The sequence below is a fragment of the Denticeps clupeoides genome, chromosome 13, assembly GCF_900700375.1.
Source record: "Denticeps clupeoides chromosome 13, fDenClu1.1, whole genome shotgun sequence".
NCBI classification, from domain to species: Eukaryota; Metazoa; Chordata; class Actinopteri; order Clupeiformes; family Denticipitidae; genus Denticeps; species Denticeps clupeoides.
The window spans coordinates 8,939,937-8,960,162 of NC_041719.1; the positions used below are offsets into that span (position 1 = coordinate 8,939,937).

The 20,226-nt window shown below is 44.1% G+C and overlaps 2 protein-coding genes across 4 annotated transcripts; both read left to right on the top strand.

Annotated features, from left to right (window-relative positions):
• Positions 1–2,258: 2,258 nt before the first annotated feature.
• foxd3 (forkhead box D3) lies at positions 2,259–3,908 on the top strand. Its single transcript, XM_029001135.1, has one exon. The coding sequence runs from the start codon at positions 2,317–2,319 to the stop codon at positions 3,424–3,426; it is 1,110 nt and encodes a 369-aa protein (XP_028856968.1). The 5' UTR covers positions 2,259–2,316; the 3' UTR covers positions 3,427–3,908.
• Positions 3,909–7,687: 3,779 nt separating this feature from the next.
• Positions 7,688–18,969, top strand: alg6 (ALG6 alpha-1,3-glucosyltransferase). 3 transcript variants are annotated; one of them, XM_029001884.1, is made up of 14 exons: positions 7,688–7,897; positions 7,986–8,070; positions 8,206–8,295; positions 8,388–8,476; positions 8,547–8,629; positions 9,057–9,121; positions 9,555–9,740; positions 10,951–11,086; positions 11,984–12,069; positions 13,299–13,383; positions 13,505–13,575; positions 14,524–14,592; positions 17,083–17,278; positions 18,602–18,969. In XM_029001884.1, exons 1-14 carry the CDS (start codon positions 7,816–7,818, stop codon positions 18,797–18,799), a joined length of 1,521 nt encoding a protein of 506 aa, XP_028857717.1. In that variant the 5' UTR covers positions 7,688–7,815; the 3' UTR covers positions 18,800–18,969. The 3 variants fall into 3 exon arrangements, with proteins under 3 accessions (XP_028857717.1, XP_028857718.1, XP_028857719.1); XM_029001885.1 differs by having other exon boundaries at positions 7,725–7,897; positions 7,986–8,099; XM_029001886.1 differs by lacking the exons at positions 8,388–8,476; positions 8,547–8,629 and having other exon boundaries at positions 7,725–7,897.
• The last annotated feature ends 1,257 nt before the right edge of the window (positions 18,970–20,226 follow it).

A 20,226-nucleotide genomic window follows, 5' to 3' on the forward strand; every position in this document is an offset into this window, starting at 1 on the left:
GGAAATAACGAGCACGACGGCCCACGCCGCTCTTGTTCTTGTTTTTACCAGTGCACAGAATACATCGATTTTCCCATTGGGAATTAAAATATCAACTCGCACGCACGACTTGGACGTGGGCGTTTCATAACTCGCGAGCCTAAAACCGGACGCTGTATTATCTGAATTATTTTATACATTGATTTGTTTTGTTTGTGTATAAAACGTCTAATTAAAAATGCGGATGATTTTCAATGTCTCGCTCACACCTTTCTAGTCCTGCTTTCAAAAAAATTGGATTTTAATATATGGAATATATATGTGTGTGTGTGTGTGTGTATATACACACACATATATATAAACAGACACACATATATGTATGTATGAATACATATTGTGTGAGCGTATGTGTGTGTGTGTGTGTGTGTGTGTGTGTACGTGCGAAAATATACATACATATGCGGTAGTCGAATATCTGCCTAAAATGATTTTTATATACGTATATAATTTGAATGATGTAATTATGCAGGTACTCGACGGTCTCCGCGCCGCCACCTGCCACGCGCGGCCGGTAATCGGTTTCCGTTCGGACGGAAGGTGCCTGATTATTCTAAAAGGGGGTTCTAAGCCGCGCGCGGGCGCTTAAACGTGCATTTTCATTAACAAACTGCGGAGGAGCGAAAACCGGATTGATGGAGCTTCAAAAGATCAGAGGGGGGGAATCTGATCTTTTTTTTTCGGTTCATCCCACCGGAGCTGCCTTTCAGCTCAACTGGATGCGATTCAACGTTCTCACACACACACCAAACTCACATGGACACTATTACGTGTGCAGAATATAATTATTATAATTATTATATACTATCTATTTACATAAATTGTATTAACACCATTCACAAGAGACTTCTATTAGTGTGATAATAATTATTACTGTAATTAGTAGTACAAGTAGTATTGATGTTCATTGAGCTTTTTTGGTAATAAAATAGAATCCGGCAATAATAATGCTAATAAAAAACGAACACCGGTTTGTACACCGTCGTGTCGAATTGCGGGTCGGTGTCTGGATCGAGCCGAAGTGGCCCGACCTCATCAGTTAAGTGGCCCGTATTGACGGCCCGAAGATCACACAGGTCGCGGGCGCGCGCCTCGGTCGTCGCGAGTTTCGGCGTCAGGGCTTCTGCCTCTTCGCCCGTCGCACCGACAATTCATATCGGTGCGAATCGAATAGAAATAAAAACGCGCGCGCAGACCGCAACTCTGAATAACTTTTCAATCATGCCATGGCTACGTGAATCGATTTATCGTAATTAATAACGATGATAAGAAGGGTAGCGCCCTTGTTTTTTTTGTTTTTTTTTGGAAAAAATAATAACTTCATAATCAAACGCGCGCTGTGAACCGCTGTCGCGGCGACAATTGAATATTTGATTCCGTTGTCAATTAAAGACATTTCCATCGGTGTCGGCGAAGGGGCCGCGCCCGATCGATAGAAAGTCGGAGGCTGGTTCACGGCGAGCGCACCGATGGAACCGGGAAACGTTTCTCTCGCTTGTTTGTTTAGTTCTTTTTTCCTTCTTCTTCGTTTTTTACCCCATTAAAGCCGCTAATACATGTCAAAGGTCATTAGTTCCGTTTAACCGCGGCCGCCCCACATGCGACGCGCACCTTCGCGCTTGGGGACCGCTGAATAGTGTCCCCCGTCCCCTCATTTCCGACCCGTTCATATGCTAACGCGCCATGATGAGGTCGTTAGCACCTCCGCGTTTTTTATCCGCGCTTCCCGTCGTCCACCGCGCATGCAGCGGATGCAGATATTTTACCATCTACAGCAAAAAAAAAGAGTAATAAATATAATAAAATATAATAATAATAGTAATACGTCAGCTGGATCTCATGCAGCACACCGGCGGAGACTCGGTCAACTTAGCTGTCGACGTTTTCGCTCAGCGGCTTTTTTTTTTTTTTTTTTTTTTTTCGAAAAACGACTTGCTAAAAATTTCGAGCGTGATGGGGGGGGGGTGAAGGTGAAGAGAGGAAAAAAACAAAAAAAAAACAAAAAAAAAAAACGCGGGGACCCCCACCCGCCCGCCCGCCCACCCACCCTCTCCACGGACGGACGGACGGATCGGCGCGCGCGCTCGCCACCTTTTGTTGACAAATCCGCGCGACAACTTCGGTTTAACCGGGGGCGGCGCCGACGTCACGCCGTCACGTGACGCGCGCGATTAGTATATCTTAAAGTGCAAAAAAGTCACCCCCATCAGCCAGCGCGAGCCTCCGCGGGCGCACCCGGTCCGAGAAGTTATCCCGTCACCCCCCCACCCGGTCGCGGTGATGACCCTGTCCGGAGGCGCCAGCGCCAGCGCCATGTCGGGCCACACGGTGCTCGCGGCGGACGACGTGGACATCGACGTGGTCGGCGAGGGCGAGGACGACGGCGCCGAGCGCGACAGCGACTGCGACAGCCCGGCGCTCCCGGAGCGCGGCGACGACGGCGACGAGCTCGACGCCAAGGAGCGCGGCGGCAGCCCCTGCGACGGCGCCGGCGACGCGCAGCAGGACGGCGCGTCCGGCGCCGGCGTCCAGGGCAAGCCCAAGAACAGCCTGGTCAAGCCCCCCTACTCCTACATCGCGCTCATCACCATGGCCATCCTGCAGAGCCCCCAGAAGAAGCTCACCCTCAGCGGCATCTGCGAGTTCATCAGCAACCGCTTCCCCTACTACCGCGAGAAGTTCCCCGCCTGGCAGAACTCCATCCGCCACAACCTGTCCCTCAACGACTGCTTCGTCAAGATCCCGCGGGAGCCCGGGAACCCCGGCAAGGGCAACTACTGGACCCTGGACCCCCAGTCGGAGGACATGTTCGACAACGGCAGCTTCCTCCGCCGCAGGAAGCGCTTCAAGCGCCACCAGCCCGACATCCTGCGCGACCAGACCGCCCTCATGATGCAGAGCTTCGGCGCGTACGGCATCGGCGGCCCCTACGGCCGCCACTACGGGATCCACCCGGCCGCCTACTCGCACCCCGCCGCCCTGCAGTACCCCTACATCCCCCCCGTGGGTCCCATGCTGCCCCCCACCGTCCCGCTGCTCCCGTCGGCGGAGCTGAACAGGAAGGGCTTCGGCTCGCAGCTCAGCCCCAGCCTGCAGCTGCAGCTCAGCAGCCTGAGCACGGCGTCCATCATCAAGTCGGAGCCGTCCAGCCGGCCGTCGTTCAGCATCGAGAACATTATCGGGGTGGCCAGCACTTCGTCCAGCGCGCAGACTTTCCTGCGGCCCCCGGTCACCGTCCAGTCGGCCCTGCTGAGCGCGCAGTCGCTGTCCCTGAGCCGGACGCCGATCCTCAGCGTCCCGTCCAACATCATCTCCGGACAGTTCCTGCCCGCCGCGTCCGCCGCGGCGGCGGCGGCGGCGGCGGCCGCGGCCAAGTGGCCTTCTCAGTGAAACTTTTTTTTTTTTTTTTTTCTTATAGAACTATTTTTATTTTATTTTTCCGGGGACTGTAAGACTGTACAGCACAGAGCGGGAAGAACTGGCCACTGTCCGCCTAAAATGTAAAAAAAAAAAAAAAGATAAAAGGAATGCATTATGTACAGGTAATATTTGTAAATATTTGTAGAAAGAAAATAACTTTAATTTGTTTCGAATTTCATATTTTTATTTTATTCACGAAAACTGTATGACCGTTTGTAAGTTGGATAGGCTGTCTCATTTTATGTTCTTTGTTTTTATTTTTTTAACTCTCAAGATCCTTTTGGAGTTCGTTTAATTAAAAAATTTTCGTTTTGTTTTAATAAAAAGCCCACAAATGTTCTTATTCAAAGGCTGAACAGACCGTCTGTTTATAAAATTAAAATATATGCATCTATGTAGCTCTATTGTGTTGTAAACTGTTATTTTTTTTGTTAATAAATATGAAAACGAAATTCTATTGAGAAAGAATCTATTTTATTAATATTTACTTTAATAGTTTAAATGAAATGAAAGATTTAATAGCACACTATTAGAAAAAATCAAATAATTAAAAAGACGTTTAGATTTGTATTAATTTTAGTTTTTCTAAAATAATATATTGGTGTAAATATTGGCAAAAAATAAATCACACAAACACGGGGGAAAACGAATTTGCTATTCGGTGTTAAAACAATTTAAGCAATAATTTCATTGTTATAATTTACTTATTAAGTAATTAGAGAATATAAAAGTGAAACCCAGCAGATTAAATGGCATTTCTTAAAAAAATTTACTGCACTATTATCATTTATTATTTATCAATTTTGACATACATCGGAGGCAATATCGCCACTTGCATTATCGCACTAAATATATATATATATATTTTAAACGTGCTGTGAAGTATTTGTTTCATTCCAATCTGGGGAAAGTCGTGTAAACAAATACTTTAAAGGCTTCGTTGCTTTGCCTTTTAATTAACGACGTCTTCTAAGTCAACTCCACCATAAAGTCGATGTCGCGAACGAACTATTACCGTTTTAATGAAGTATTTTCTGTGCGGCTGAGAGACAGGATCGGGTTATATTTAACCGGCAGCCGTGGGGAGAAGAGAAAGCGCGGCCCTTCCCCGAACTCGCTTTCAGGCCCGGGAAGAGTCGCATTCCGCGCGGGTTAAAGAAGCGACGATAATGTTCAGACGAGAAGAATCGTTACCCTCGCAACGCTCAAATACTTACACGTGTTTGCAATGTTAAAAAAATGATAATACCATAATATGTTTTATTGTTTTTTTTTTTAATACAAGATAAGCATGAGCTGTGAAATTTCAAGATCCTTATTTCCCGCGTATACACACTTATTGGAGACGTGAAATCCCGTGGGCCACCTTGCGTCGCTTCAATTGCAAAACCACCACGCTAGGTGGCGTTTATTCACGCTCGCGCAGGGCAATTAAAAATATCTGGAGATATTATTTGACAGCGGGGCGGTGGGGGGGGGGGGGGGGGGGGGGGGGGGGGGGGGGCGTAAGCTCTTATTTATCTTGGAGTAAGAACACTGCGAAATGCTTCGGATTCGGCGGGTTTTAATGAACGGTCTATTTTAAGTTCGGTCGGTGGGAAAGACTCGACTCCTTAACGAGTCCAAGGTTACAACAGATACGGATCCCCGCTGACGTCATGAAATAACTCTTCATCCAAGTGGGGCGACAGGGAAGGGAATGTCTTCTACTCACCAGCCCTAATCATCTAGGCTCGGCCTGTTCGATTATTTATCCAATATACAATTAACTAATGCGCAATCAATACGTAATCAGTTAATCAAAGAAAGTCGCATACAAGGGAATGATCTTCATTCATCCTTAAAATATGTGAAAATTCCACCTCGTAATATGAGATGAACTGAGGAAAACCGACTTTAAAAAAAACGCTCAGTTGTTTAATTCAACGCACCCCGTAATTTAACAGGAAATTTTGAAACCTGAAATGACGCCTGCATCTGCACACCGCACTGCGCTTCCTCCAACCCGACGTTTGAAACGCTTTGATCCTTTAAGAAGGGGCGTGTCCTCGCGCAGGCCCCTGACCTTTGACCTTTCCGCACCTGCTCGTGCGCGCAGCACAGGTGGGTCGCGGGCGCCTCGGGAGTTCCCTTTCCCACAACCTCCTTATTACAGTGTCAGCTTCTTCCCGGACCACCAGTGAGACCCCGAGCAGACCCCACCCAGCAGTCTGCTTTACAGTGAAAGTAAGGTGAAGTGAAAGTGAAGTGATTGTCATTGTGAAACACTGCAGCACAGCACACGGTATCACAGTGAAATGTGTCCTCTGCTTTTAACCATCACCCTTAGTGAGCAGTGGGCAGCCATGACAGGGGCCCCGGGGAGCAGTGTGTGGGGACGGTGCTTTGCTCAGTGGCACCTTGGTGGCTCGGGATTCCCATCCGGTGGCTCGGGAACCCATCCGATTACGGGTCCGCGCCGTCACCACTGCCCCTTTATCCATAAACTATTTACAATATCCATAAACCCTGCAAATTCGGGATGTATGATCATGCGTAGACTGACTGACTTCCTGGGTTCAGTAGGAGCCAGTTGCTGTTCCAAGACAACAAACCACAAGGATGTAGCCTGCCAGGAAATTATTACTTTTGGAAATTATTCATATGCAGTAGTTTCCACAAGCTGTAGGCAGCAGTGACTCTAAATAAAAAAAAAAAATTATGTGGTTTAAAGTGAAGTCAAAAAGTGAAAGTGAAGTGATTGAGCCCAGCACACAGTGACACAACGAAACGTGTCCTCTGCTTTTAACCATCACCCTTGGTGAGCAGTGGGCAGCCATGACAGGCGGTGTGGCGATGGTGCTTCGCTCAGGCACCTCAGTGGCGGATTACAGGGCCGCTTCCTTATCCCCCTACAATAATTGTGAAGAGACTCAATGTGTTAAACAAGCTTATCAGAATACTGCGGAAGTAAGCAGTAATTTCATGTCAATAACTAAACATGCGCTACCAGAACTGGGGGTTCTTGTCTCCCAACCCTGTGGACCGATGAATGATCTCCTACACGAGCAAAATGCAGAACAATATCGTATTGCTGCTCGGAGAACAAGGGGAGAACAGAGTCTTCTTCTCTGTACACATCAGGACATTGTTTCACGTTCTGCACTAAGTGGTCAGGGTAAATCGTGCATCTTAGATCAACAGGGGTTCCGCTGTCACTTTCTTCATTCTAAACTTTTGTAGAGTACTGAATGTGAACGTGCAACATACAAACAAGACAAGCCCCTAAAGGTACAATACTTTATTTTCTGAGTGCGTGTAGCCAAATCGAATTTGAATTATTTGATTTAGGATTTAAGTATATGTACAGTCTGTGCACGGTGAGACGGTTCTTTCTGGACCCCAACTCGCACAAGGTCGCCTTGGACAAGCTGCGTCTGCAGAAATGTTACTGGCAAAGCAAGGGCAGAATCTGGGAGGGTCAGTGGCGAGTTTAACAACGCAGAGACGGCTCTTGGCGGCGGTGATCTCCCCCCCACCCCGGAGCTGAGCATCCCCAGTAAACGCGGATTACCGCGCTCGCTGAATATTTCAAAGGCAGAGAGATGAAGCAATAAATGACAAAGTAAAGCTGACACGCCGGGGCATTAATAACTAATGGGCGCCCGTTGTAATGAAAGTGTCGCTGCAAATCAGCAGTTGTCCGAGGTTATTATTATTTATGAATATTAAATGGACTAGGGCCCACGCTACTTCTGCGAAAGACTGAGGCAGGGTGCTGCAATTATTTTACCAGCCCCCCCCCCCCCCCCCCCCCCCCATGTGACTTGGTTAATTCTAAGAAAAGAATTGATTGTTGCAGAATATTATATGCGATGATGTGCCCTGCAGGGTATGTAAGGGGTGGTACTACCATTGTGTCCTTGAGGGACACTTAAACCTAAATTGCTCCAGGGGGGAACTGTCCCTGTAACTACTGGTATTAAGTCGCTCTGGATAAGGGCGTCTGATAAATACTCTAAATGTAAATGTGTGGGTGCATACCTGCTTTATAGGTTGCGCATAAACGTCAAACGTTTAGCCGAGGAATTATTTGTTTAATACTTTTTTTTTTGTTCTCAAAAAATTTGTACAGAAATAATATTTATTCTACGTCAATTATTGCTACTCCCCTTGGTATGGGCGAACCACTCGAGGCTCGACTTCAAGCGAGAAGCGCAAACGGGGGGGCGTGACGTCATCAGCCCGCGCCAGCGCAGCGGAGACGCGCGGCCCCCGGAAGTGCAAAGACCGCGAAGATGGAGCGCGTCTCGGAGTTACGCCAGCGTGTCGCCGCAGCCTGAGCCCGAGGCCGCGGGATTTTCGCGTCGGCTGCCGACCATGGAGGGCTGGAGCCTCGTGTCCCTTTGCGTCCTGCTGGGGCTGACGGCGAGATGGGCGGTGTCGCTGAATCCGTACTCAGGTCGGCGCGAGAAAAGAAGCAGGTGCTTCTGACCGCTTCCGCTACAAAAAACACCTGCATGAACGTTGATGTGTTTCCTTCACTCCAGGTGCGGGAAAGGCGCCCTTATTTGGAGACTACGAGGCTCAAAGGCACTGGCAGGAAGTGACCTGCAACCTACCTGTCCATCAGTGGTTGGTCATTGTTTTATTGCCTGTCCAAGGTGGAGACCTGCTGCACGCAGCTTTCTCTGCGTCGGTGTCAGTCGTTTAAAGCGCCAGAAGTGTCTTATCTGCCCTGCACGCGTCTGTCTTCCCGTCCAAACGTAGGTATTTCAACACCACGGACAACGATCTGGACTACTGGGGCCTGGACTACCCTCCGTTAACAGCTTACCACAGTCTCCTCTGTGGCCATGTGTGAGTGACCATATATTTCCCTACGATGAGGTATAATATGAAGAGGAAGAAGGGAGATCATGATGGCAATTTATTTATTTTTTTCCCAACAGAGCAAAATTCATAAACCCTGCCTGGGTGGAGCTTTATGCCTCGAGAGGATTTGAGAGCACTGCTCACAAACTATACATGAGGGCAACAGGTGTGCATGAATAAAGGTTGAGAAACCTGACCCGCTGCAAACGTCTAATTTATTTATTTTTTTGTCTCAGTTCTCATTGCAGACATTTTCATATACATTCCAGCAGTTGTCTCGTACTGCTTATATCTAGTCAACGGCTCGGTAAAAAAGAAGGTGAGAAACGTTATGATCTCTCTTCTTTTTTTTTTTTTTTTTTTTTTCCTCTTCATGTACGTTCTTCACTGACATCAGAAATCACACATATTAGACAAGAGACCATTTATTTTTTTCTTGAACCGCCAAGGTGCCACCGTCCCCACACGCTGCTCCAGCCTGTCATGGCTGCCCACTGCTCACTAAGGGGGATGGTTAAAAGCAGAGGACACATTTCGTTGTCTCACCATATGCTGTACTTCAGTGGTTCACAATAACAATCACTTCACTTTCACTCTTTTTCAGTAGCTACATTTTAATTAATACTATTATAACTACAAGACTCTTGTAGAACCCCCCACAGACTCTAGAGATGCTAATGTAGACATTATTTGTAGCACACAAGAGGAACAAAATCTTTTTTTTTTTTTTTTTTTTGTTTCACCAGGTTGCCACAATGCTGTGTATCCTGCTTTACCCAGGGCTCACCTTGATAGACTATGGCCACTTTCAGTATCCTTTAATAATGAGGACAACATTACAATGTAATGATAATACCATAATATGTTTTAATAATATGTAAAATTCTGTGAATTATACTTTTTACTGCAATTTTGGCGCTGCAGATAGCCGTGGAACATCTCCCTCCATGCCATGTTCTTAGCTGTCGCTCATCGCATGTCAATACACCTGCACACAATGGAGAGTATGTAGAGCACACATTAAAACATAGAAGATCCTGCAGTTTAACAGAATATATTGTTTTTCTAGATCGGCACAGGGTTACCAATAGCTGATGGAGTTATTTGCTACTTGTATAGTATCTGTTCAGAATTCAGTGCGTGACTCATGTAGCCTTATGCGCTCAGTACCATCCGGGAATATTGAACAGGTTATTCGGTTCGGGTGCAGCTGATGTGCCTGTGAGACCTTCACCGAGTCTCAGATACAACGGCGTGAGCTTGGGTCTCACGCTCCTGGGAGTCCTGGGCCTGGGTCTGGGCCGTGACCTACTGGGATCTGTGGCTTTCACCCTGGCACTGAACTACAAGCAGATGGAGCTCTACCACTCGCTGCCATTCTTCTGCTACCTCCTGGGCAAGTGTGCCAAGCAGGGCCTTACAGGCAGAGGGTAAGTAGAAGTTTGGCATTATTCAGCAGTGAGAACCATCTGAAATAAATCTGGAGTAAATGGATCTGTCCTTGTTGCTCGACGTTAGATCTAATTCTCTGAGGTGTGACATGATGTTCATCGAGCAAATAGCAATAGATGTATAAATAACGTATAATATAGGTTGTTATGATCATAACCAATAAGAAAAATTCTTCTGTCAATTAGTGAAGCACGTTGGTGCCAAGTAACACAGCATTTGTTCTTTGAGCATGAATGTGCAATGAATTTGATATGCAGCCACATATAACCATTGCATAATTACAAAAGCCTCTCATTGATGCTTTAAATAATTGGACTAAAGTTCCTTCCCTCATTCTTCCATGCTTAAAAAATGGTAACGTCTTAGCAGAGTGTGACGTTACCAAGGAGACTTTAGCGCCATAGAACTGAACCCAGCTCTCTTGAGTTCTTGCTGTTGTTGATTTAGTAACAATGTACCAAGGGCATTTGGTGGCAAATGTATCACTGGATTAGATGGCCAGGGAGCAGCAATGCACAGATGACACCGCTGCGATGCCAAACGGCCCCTGCTATGTCTGTGTGTGCACTTCTACCACTGCACTCGGCTACTGAAAGGCAACACCACACTTTTTAGCCAATGGAAGAATTTTGAGAAGATTCCGGGGCACGGGCAGATGCCCTGTGAGCCTGTCACATGCACTGTAACTTAACTTCATCGCTAATCCCAGTAACTGTAAAGTGAGAGCTGCACCGTTCGGTCACACTCTGTGACAGTGGCACAGTGTAAAAGGGGGAGACTCTGTTCTGTTTGTCTGTGATTTTTTTAAGGGATTATTAAGGGAATGGTACACTACATGTCAACATTTTTTGTCCCACCCATGGATTAAAAAGAGGGAAAAAAAAGATAGGGTGATATCTTTCCAAACTGTATTATACGAAGACATTAGAAGTACTTAAAATCCAACGTAACCGACTGGTGGTTTTAGTATTGTGCAAAAGAATTAAACGTATGTGCATGAGTTTCATTAAAATGATCATCCCTTGCCTTCATGAATATATGAAATATAACAAATAATAGTACTTAATAGTACTTACAGTAATTAAAAAACAATTCCTAAACCAATGAAGTCAAGCATGTTTTGATTTTAACCAGGCCTTTGCTGGAAATAGCCAACTTACTTCTTGCTGGTTGAACTTTCCCCACCAGGTTGATGCAGTTGCTGAAGATCTCAGTGACAGTGTTGGTGACCTTTGCCCTCTGCTGGCTGCCCTTCCTGTCAGACCCTGGGCAGCTTCTGCAGGTGGTGCACCGCCTGTTCCCCGTGGCTCGTGGCTTGTTTGAGGTGTGTCCACTCAAATCCATATACAATTACAATATATATAAATATATATATATTTTTTTTTTACAACAGCACTGTATATAATTCACAGTGTATAAGTGCCACTAAACGAGATTCACACACTCAGTGGGACGTCTGATGGGTGAACTCTCAGCTCTAAAGTCCACAAACACACAGCTGCGAGGCTGAACAGCTGTGTTTGTTGGAAGTGTGCAGTGTCACACAGCACAGTCTGTTGGGAAGCAGGGCTGCCATTTTTATAGCCAACATAATCTCTGCTTGGGCAACGAAAAATAATTCTTTCCTAACCGGTGCCACTCATTCGGCTCAAGTCTTTTTTTTTTTTTTTTTTTTTTCTTCCTTTCACTTTCTATTAATGTCTTATAAGGTTACCAGTCATTTAATACTTGAATGACTGACCTTGTGCTTCGCATTTCCCCTTCTATCTCAACGTCTTATATTTATGAAGGGCAGGTTTGTGGGCCGAGAAATGCCTGCCCATGCCCTCCTGTACAAATGCTGCAGGGAATGTCGGAGGAATTTTTATTGCTGTTTTGGTTGGGAGATGATTACTTGGAGTCATTCCAACTATTTGCTTTCTCCCCAAAGCTTTTTAAAGCAGCTTGCCATATTAATACATTCTGTGTTGTCCTGTTGCACATGTTTCAATTATTGCAACATGAGATTATCCACTTTTTTTCTCATGGATTGTGTTATTTTGTTGTTATTGATCATTTTCAATAAATATTTTATAACATTACCGTGAGTACTTTTTTATTGCTTTTTTATTTAATATAAAAAATGTGTTTTTTTTGTTCGTTTAGTTCAATTTTTAGTTTAGTTTTACCTTATTATTAATCTTACTGTGTGTCTTCTGTGTATGCTTCTATGTGTTGACAGGATAAAGTGGCCAACGCATGGTGCAGCCTGAACGTGCTGATAAAGATCAAGACCCTGCTGTCTACTGAGACCCAGCTCTCTCTGAGGTAATCCCTCCTGTCTGTGTCAGTCTCTTGCTATTATTGTTGACAACTTTCTAAATTAAAAATGATGTGGTTCCTATCTCTGTCAGCGTTCTTTTTTTTTTTTTTTTATATGAACACTATGATCACAGTATTGCAACACAATAATCATTACTTTTAGCAGCAATATATTCACTTAGTAGTATAATTTAATGCATTTAGAAATGTAACTTATTTGAAATATGTTGCATGATTATAGAGAATCACAAAATTACTGTTATTATCATGTTGATTACTAAAAATTATTTACAGATTACTATAGTTATTTAATGTAAAATTCATGTAAAACACTCCTGATATTGTGTTTTTTTTTTTTTTTTTTTGGGTGGGGGGTTGCTTTATTGCCCACAGTTGCTGTAATGTGATCATGATCTAATGTTTCCTGTGAGTAGCTGCTGCGCTTTTTTAAACCAGCCGTAATGCGTGTGTCCCACCTTCAGAATGAAACGTGTTGTGTGTCCAAGGGGGGAAATCTTTGTCTGCAGCGAATATTGTCATTGAATGACTTCCACACTCAGCGGCATTGACATGGTCCAAAGGCTCCATCTTGGACGTCTGCACTTAAATGGCCAGTTGGGGTATATTTATGGCATCACAATAGAAATGTTATTTAAAGCCGTTAATACCACGGATTTGGCCGGCACTGCTAACCACTGCATGTTAAAATAAAAATTACTAATGTTAGTTTTTCAGGATCATGTGGGGGGGTGCTAACATTAAAGAGCGTGAGGATTTAACAGTAATCCTCTTCCTTTTACAGGGGAAAAGGAGAAGAACGAATCTTATTTCACAAGTGTGAAGGGCAGCATTAAACACCTGTCCCCAGTTGGCAGTGCTGCTCTTGCCGAGATCCTAATATGGCCGTTCCTTCACCTCCCCATTCTGCTCCCCTTGTTCAGCACCTTTAAGGCTTCCCAAGAGAGTGACAGTTCAGGGGTTAAACTAATTTGGAGGGTCTGTCAGGAAGGGGCTTGTATTTGCTGCGTTTCCTACATAGCTGGGGTCTTACTGGTCTAGCGCAGCAGTGTATAAAAAGAATGAGCAGCCGTGAGCTCTAGTTTCACACCCTGGCTTAAATTACTGGGGTTTGGCAACATGGCTGTCGATCATGTTTCTTATGACCTGTTTGTATGCATAGTAAATCCTTCAGTGGTGATGAATGGACTTATGAAGTAGGTTCATCTTATTTTCAGTCTTGTGCTCACCCTGCTGGCCGTCTTGCCGTCATCAATAAAACTGTTCACCAGGCCAACGCTGTGGCAGTTCAAGCTCGCTTTGGTGAGTACTGGCGGTTATGGCACATTAAAAAGGTCACCGCTGAATATATATCTGAGTGGATTTCTGATACAAATTTGCCGGTACAAACACCGCTTAGGCCTGTTTGTTGGTAACCCTGCAGGTGAACTCCTCTCTGGCCTTCTTCCTCTTCTCCTTCCAAGTTCATGAGAAGTCAATCTTGCTGCCAGCTTTGTGAGTTTTTATCATTACTTCAGTCCTCCCCACTCCTGTTATTCATCATTCGTTAATCCATTATTCATTCTAACCTGCAGTGGGAGGGGTATGGTGTGAATGTGTTAAAAGATTTGTCTGAATGTCACTTCAGGTCTGTACAGAGACTGAAGGTCTAGACTCTTCCAAATTTTTAAGGGAGTTGCATATTGCCATAACCATATCAAATATTCATATTGAGTTCTTTTTTTTTTGTCTGTGTGTGTTAGTGCAACCCCATTTTTTAATGAGAATTCGCCCATCTCTTCTTATTGTGTTGTACATGCTACTCTCAGCAAAGTTAAGAACACAATACTCATTTAGACCTCTGGAAGGTATGTATGGTTTCAGGTACATTGCCACCCTAATAAAAAGAATTTTGACATGCAATTACAGAGACGTCCTTAATATTATTCCAAAGCATATACGAAAGCATGGGCAGCTGCACAGGCCCTGGCTATTACCGCATGGATTTGGTTACAGATTTCCTTGATCTATTAATCTAGATTATCCAGATTGTTGCTTTATTAACTGTTAAGTTTTATCTTGCACCTGCCACCCGAATCAATCAGTAATGCTTGCTCTGGGATTAGAGGTGATCGGGGCCGGAGGCAGAGGGTGGTGTTTGCTGAGGATCAGGTATGAGTGCAGAGGGAGAATGGCAGTAACCGGATCGCCGCGGCAGGCCCTGTCATGATCAGCTCAGTGCCTGGGCCTCCTATTAGCATAGCATTATTGTGTGAAGCTCACCTCTCTCACCCAGGCTCTGAGGAATAACATGGCCTTCACGGGGGGAAGCGAGTATCAGCCGAGCAGTGTGACCTTCTGAACATTGTGCAAGATGGGGCTACAAGTCTGGTTTATGTGTGTAACATTGTGCAATGCAGCCAAACGGTGAGAAATAGTTATTGTTGGTAATGCTTTCTTCAGGCCAGTTTGCCTTCTGCTTAATGACCTGCCCTTGATGGCCATCTGGTTTCTGCAAGCTTCTACCTTCAGGTAAGCTCTTTGGTGGCTGCTAAAGAACTTATAGCTGACCACAACCTGTGTTTTAGTGGCAGTGAGACTGGCAGAAACAAAGATGCGATTGTCATCTCAGCCTCACAGCAGAATTTGCACTGTTTTACATTTCACCTGTTTAGCACCGTCTGTCTTGTTGTCTACATGTTTTTGTCAAATGTTATTCTTTATGTAGCCCAGTTTGTTTGTCACACATGTGCACTTTATGTCAGTATGGAACTTTGTCTAATCGTTCAAATGTTAAATGTAGCACCAGGTTCCGGAGAAACGTTATTTCGTTTCACTATGTACTGTCTAGCACGTATATAGCTGAAATGACAATAGTCTACTTCAACTTCACACACAGACACAAACAAGACAGTCTTATTTGGGCTTGTGCTTGTGTTTGTGTTAATTACAGCTTTGTGTGATTGACAAAATATCTTAAAAACCATGAAAAAAATGTACTGACTTCATCCAGTGATTTTCCCAACAGCTTTTCCAACTCAATCTAAGCAATATTGCTGTGCTATACAGGATATAGGCCAATGAACCTGATGGACATTGGGACAAATAGCGCACATACCACCATCACTAAGCGCGTTTTGTTCTGGGACAACAGGGCTCTATGCAGATTCATTTTTTTGCCATTAGTTTGTCTACAGTTTAGTTGCATTGCTGGCAACATTATTTTCAGTTGTGCCCTTCTTAGACAGAGACTCTTCTGTTGCGACCCATAATAAAATTACTTTATGAGCCACAGTTTTTGTATGACAGTATTTGTATAACTATGAAGATTATTGTTGAGCCATTATTGAGCCTTAAGTGTCGTGCATCAGCAGAAGCTTTTGCTTGCCGTGAAAACAATGGATGCAACTTTTTTTTTTTTATTAACCAAATCAACTCACAGGGTCTTTTTCCAGGAAAAGCCCTAAAAGCCTTATTCCAGTAAATGCCATCATGTTCTGCTTAAATACCTGCCTAACTTTGTTTGATCCGATAGAATAGCTACTGTAGCTTAAATTGCTGAAAATATTCATTATTTTTTCTTATAGAAAGGCCTCAGAATATTAGGTGGTGTGTTATGGCATTGAAAGTGAAGTGATTGTCATTTTGAAGCACAGCACACGGTGCACACAATGAGGGATTCAAACTGGCAACTTCTGATTACGGGTCCGACATGCTAGGGCAACACTGCCCCATTGGTGTGTGTTCTGTGCTAAAAACTAGACATGTAATGTGTTTGCTCTAAAGTATAGTGAGAACTCACTGGCATGTTCACTATCTAGTGGTGCTTCCGTAAATGAAACTGAATACAGACGAGCCATCCCAACTTTAATAATTAAGCGTTTACCCATTAACTTACCTAGATATTTATCAGAGAAGCTTCATTCGGTGGTGTGGTTTGTCATATTTAGGACAGCACTGTGAATCCATATACAGGATAATTGTATCCCAGTACTTGCATGATTGCTTCTTCCCATAAGCAGTCAGAGGTATTAAACTCAACAACACCACACTTTCAACCGATTGCATCTTTTTGACCAATCACACAAAATCTACCCATTTTGCACATTGACATTTTGCTTTTGTATGTCTTGTCTTGTGTGTCTCGTTTGAAATGTCCTATGTATTTGAACCAGTCCATTGCACAATGCACAACCACTTTGAAGCAACTTATATGTTGCTGTCCTTGTTTAGTGTACAGAATTTCTTTCTAGTTTTTAGTCTTTCTAGGTATTTAAGTTCAGTTTAATTTCAGTGCAGTATTTAAAATTCATATTATGTGTAATCGTTTTATATGTACAGTACAGTCTAAAAGTTTGGACACACCTTCTCATTCAGTGTTTTCTTTATTTTCATGACCATTTACATTGGTAGATTCTCACCGAAGGCATCAAAACTATGAATGAACACATGTGGAGTTATGTACTTAACGAAAAAAGGTGAAATAACTGAAAACATGTTTTATATTCTAGTTTCTTCAAAATATCCACCCTTTGCTCCAATTACTGCTTTACACACTCTTGGCATTCTCTCGATGAGCTTCAAGAGGTCGTCACCTGAAATGGGTTTCCAACAGTCTTGAAGGAGTTCCCAGAGGTGTTTAGCACTTGTTGGCCCCTTTTGCCTTCACTCTGCGGTCCAGCTCACCCCAAACCATCTGGATTGGGTTCAGGTCCGGTGATTGTGGAGGCCAGGTCTTCACTTTTTGTTAAGTACATAACTCCACATGTGTTCATTCATAGTTGGCCAATGTAAATGCCCATGAAAATAAAGGAAACATATTGAATGAGAAGGTGCATCCAAACTTTTGGCCTGTACTCTATATATACATTTTTGTAATCGCACTATGGGGGGTCTTTGTGAAACAGCATGTATAAGACACTGTATACTGTGTATACTGTTGTAATGACAAATAACCTCTCTTGGGGTTATTCCTGGTGTCTTCACCATGTACCCTAAATCAGAGGAACATTTGTTTTGCAGCATGCTACCCCTTCTTCTGAAGGACGGGCTGCTCCTGCCATACGTGGTCACATCAGTGGCCTTTGTATACTACAGCGTATACCTGCTGTCAGCTCTGGAGCGCAGCACGGACGAGCAGCTCCGCCTGCAGCCCCTGCATACTCTGATCCCGCCCTGCCTGCCCTCCCTGAGCTTCTCGTGCATTCTCAAGTGGAAGGTAACTGACAGCCCTGACTTTCTTAATGACAGCTACATTACCATCAGAAGAGTGGAGTTTATTTGGTAAGGTATTTATTCCTAGAAATCGTGCAAAACTGGAATTTGCAGAATTTCTTGCAGTCACTCTTCTTTGGTTAACAGTTGTCTGCTGTTTTAGTTTGCATTGAAATTTATTATTATTATTTTAATAAAAAATGGTTTCGAAACTTCACCTCTGTGTTAACAAGAGCAGGCGTGTAATGTCATGCAATCAGCACCTTGCTCAGGGTTTTGGAGAAGACACAAATTGTAATGTGCAGGGAATGGGCAGCTGTGGCCATAAATTTCCACAGCTCCTTTAAGGTCAACATTGGGCTGTCTTTAGCCTCCCCGACGAGCTTTCCCTTTGCTTTGTCATCACTTTTACAGGGTTGCCCTGAAGGTTGTGAATTTATTGTGGTGCCATATTTCATACTTCTTAAAGATGATATTGCCACAGTACAGTTAATTCAGCTAATACAGTTAATTTTTATTTTTTTATTTATTTATTTTTAACATTCCTCTACCAAAACAGACATTAGACATTAGCGTTTATCAAAAATCACTAACAAACTAAATCCGATTAAATCAACCATTAAATTTACAATGATTAGCCATAACATTAAATTACTGACTCAGTGTATAGCACGATTAACTGGTTTCACTGCTACCTGTCAATTAGACAGCAAGTGAACAGTTAGGGCTGGGATGTGTTGGAAGCAGGAAAACGAGGCGACAACCTTCCAGATACCTTGTCTTGTGGAGTCCATGCCTATTTTAGCATCGAGGGGGGGGGTGGAGGCATCACAGTATTAGGCAGGTGGTTTTAATGTTGTGGCTGATCTGTGTTATAATGACATTCGCATGTGGTAAATATTTCTCGTGTATTAAATCTGTTATGAAACATTTTAGCCTTTGTTTTTTTAAAGAAAAGAAAAAAGACTGCCCACCGATGTTCTTATAAGCGGTGCAGGACACCGTTAGAGCCACAGAGCTTCTAGCTGTCCTCAGAGACAGGAACGAGGTGTTCTTTATATAGTGAGTGTCATTAACACTGGGTTGCCTAGATATTTATTTACTCAAGAGGCATAAATAAGGGGGCCTGGCAGCGGGCATTAGGTTTCACAGGCTTGACACCGCTACAGACGCAGCTTACACAGGGGCTCTTGTCAGATCTCGTGCTCGTCTGCTCTTAAATAGACATGTTGGAGTGGAAATATTTTACGAGTTATGAGGGCAGATCTTGTGATGTCTCATTCTGCATGGGAAAGAAAGGTCCTCTCTTTCTTTTTGTCATTTACAGTTTGCTTTCTCTCTGGTGGCCATGGGTGGCCTGAGCTTCGCAAGCGCAGTGATGGAGCCGCCGGCGAGGCTGCCTGATTTGTTTCCGGTGCTGGTCTCCGTCTTCTCATTCCTGCAGTTCCTGGGGCTGCTGCTGTATTTCAACCTGGTGCAACTGACAGAGGCGGCCGGCAAGAAGAATAATAAGAAAACAAAATGAAGAAGGTTGTTCCAGTCTCTGGACATGAGGGGAAAATTGGGGCCTTTGCTCTTGGGGGTCTTTGGGGGGGTGTCTCCCAAATTTTTTTTAGGGTTAAAATGTAAAAAAATTTTTTGTTGCGATTAAAACATTGATGGACATAATTAATAAAAATATGTTTTTTACTGAAACATTTTTCCTCTTTATGATTTTCTATGCTAGTTTAGATTATGGGGAATGTATCCTGTAAAGTCCTTGTAAATGTCTCATCTGCACATCTGTAAGTCGGTGCATCAGCTAATCACCTCTTACGTTTAATCTTGAAGATGGTGGTAATTAAACAAGACATTTCTCAAGTCTGAATTTCCTAATTTAATACCATAAAACGGTTACTGCAGTTATCATTGTATTAAGGACTCTACGCAGAGGCTACACATTTAAACAAAAACCCACGTAGGTACCAGCCATAAAAACAAAAATGATGGAAGTCGACATATGAGAACAAAATTCCATAAAGTTGAAATACCACGGAAAAAAGGGACAAGCAATCTCTTTCCCCACTCCGCTTGGAACTTAATGACAGACATTAAAAAAATCCATTACAACTATAAATGTTATCAGGTCACAAAGGGGCCAGGGTGGTTCTGCCTGTACAGACCCTGCAGGCTACACGCACACAGAATAAAGGAGCGTGTAGAGGACCTGTTCATCTGAGTATAAACACCCATGGTCTCACATGATGTTAAGGAATAATAGACCCATAAAACGCCTTCTTTATCTTCTGTTTAGATGAGGAAAGCAGTGGTTCTTAAATATGTATTGGAGGCCGTTTTTCCAAAACTTGGAGGAAGGAAATGTGCTCGAGAACATCTGCCAGGGACACTAATACAGGTCCTCTGTCACATGTGTCTACTTTCCTTGGGCTTTGGTGTCCAGGGTCAAGTAAAGCAGGCGTGAGAGCTGGTTGCCAGGCTTTGCCTTCTTTTCCTGTCCAGAGGTGGCGTGTGAGAAAAAACATTAGCTTTGTTAATGCGCGAGCGGACACTCCGTCCTTCATGCGGCCTCCAGGGGTGATAAAGTGAGAGCCACCCGATCCAGCCTGTGCAGAAATAGGAAAAGGTTTCTGTTTGCACCAGCTGTCGGCAGTGGCGGTCATGGCCGAGGAAGTCAGCTTTTGCAACGCAAATATCGGTTTGCGCAGCAGTTTTAGTGTGAAACACAAAGCGATACGGAGGCTCCGAGGATTTCACTCTGCATCAGGCCCGATGGGACGGGGTGCCAGCCCAAAGAACATTATTTTTGCAGAGGTGCAACATGCCATTTATTGTAGAATCAACATTTTGTCAGCCGAGAGGGAGGCCTATTCCGGCGAGAGACGGCGAATGTAAATGTGTCTGGAAACGCTGGGTGAGCGTGTCTCCGGCCTGCTCCTGTTCTGACATGGACAG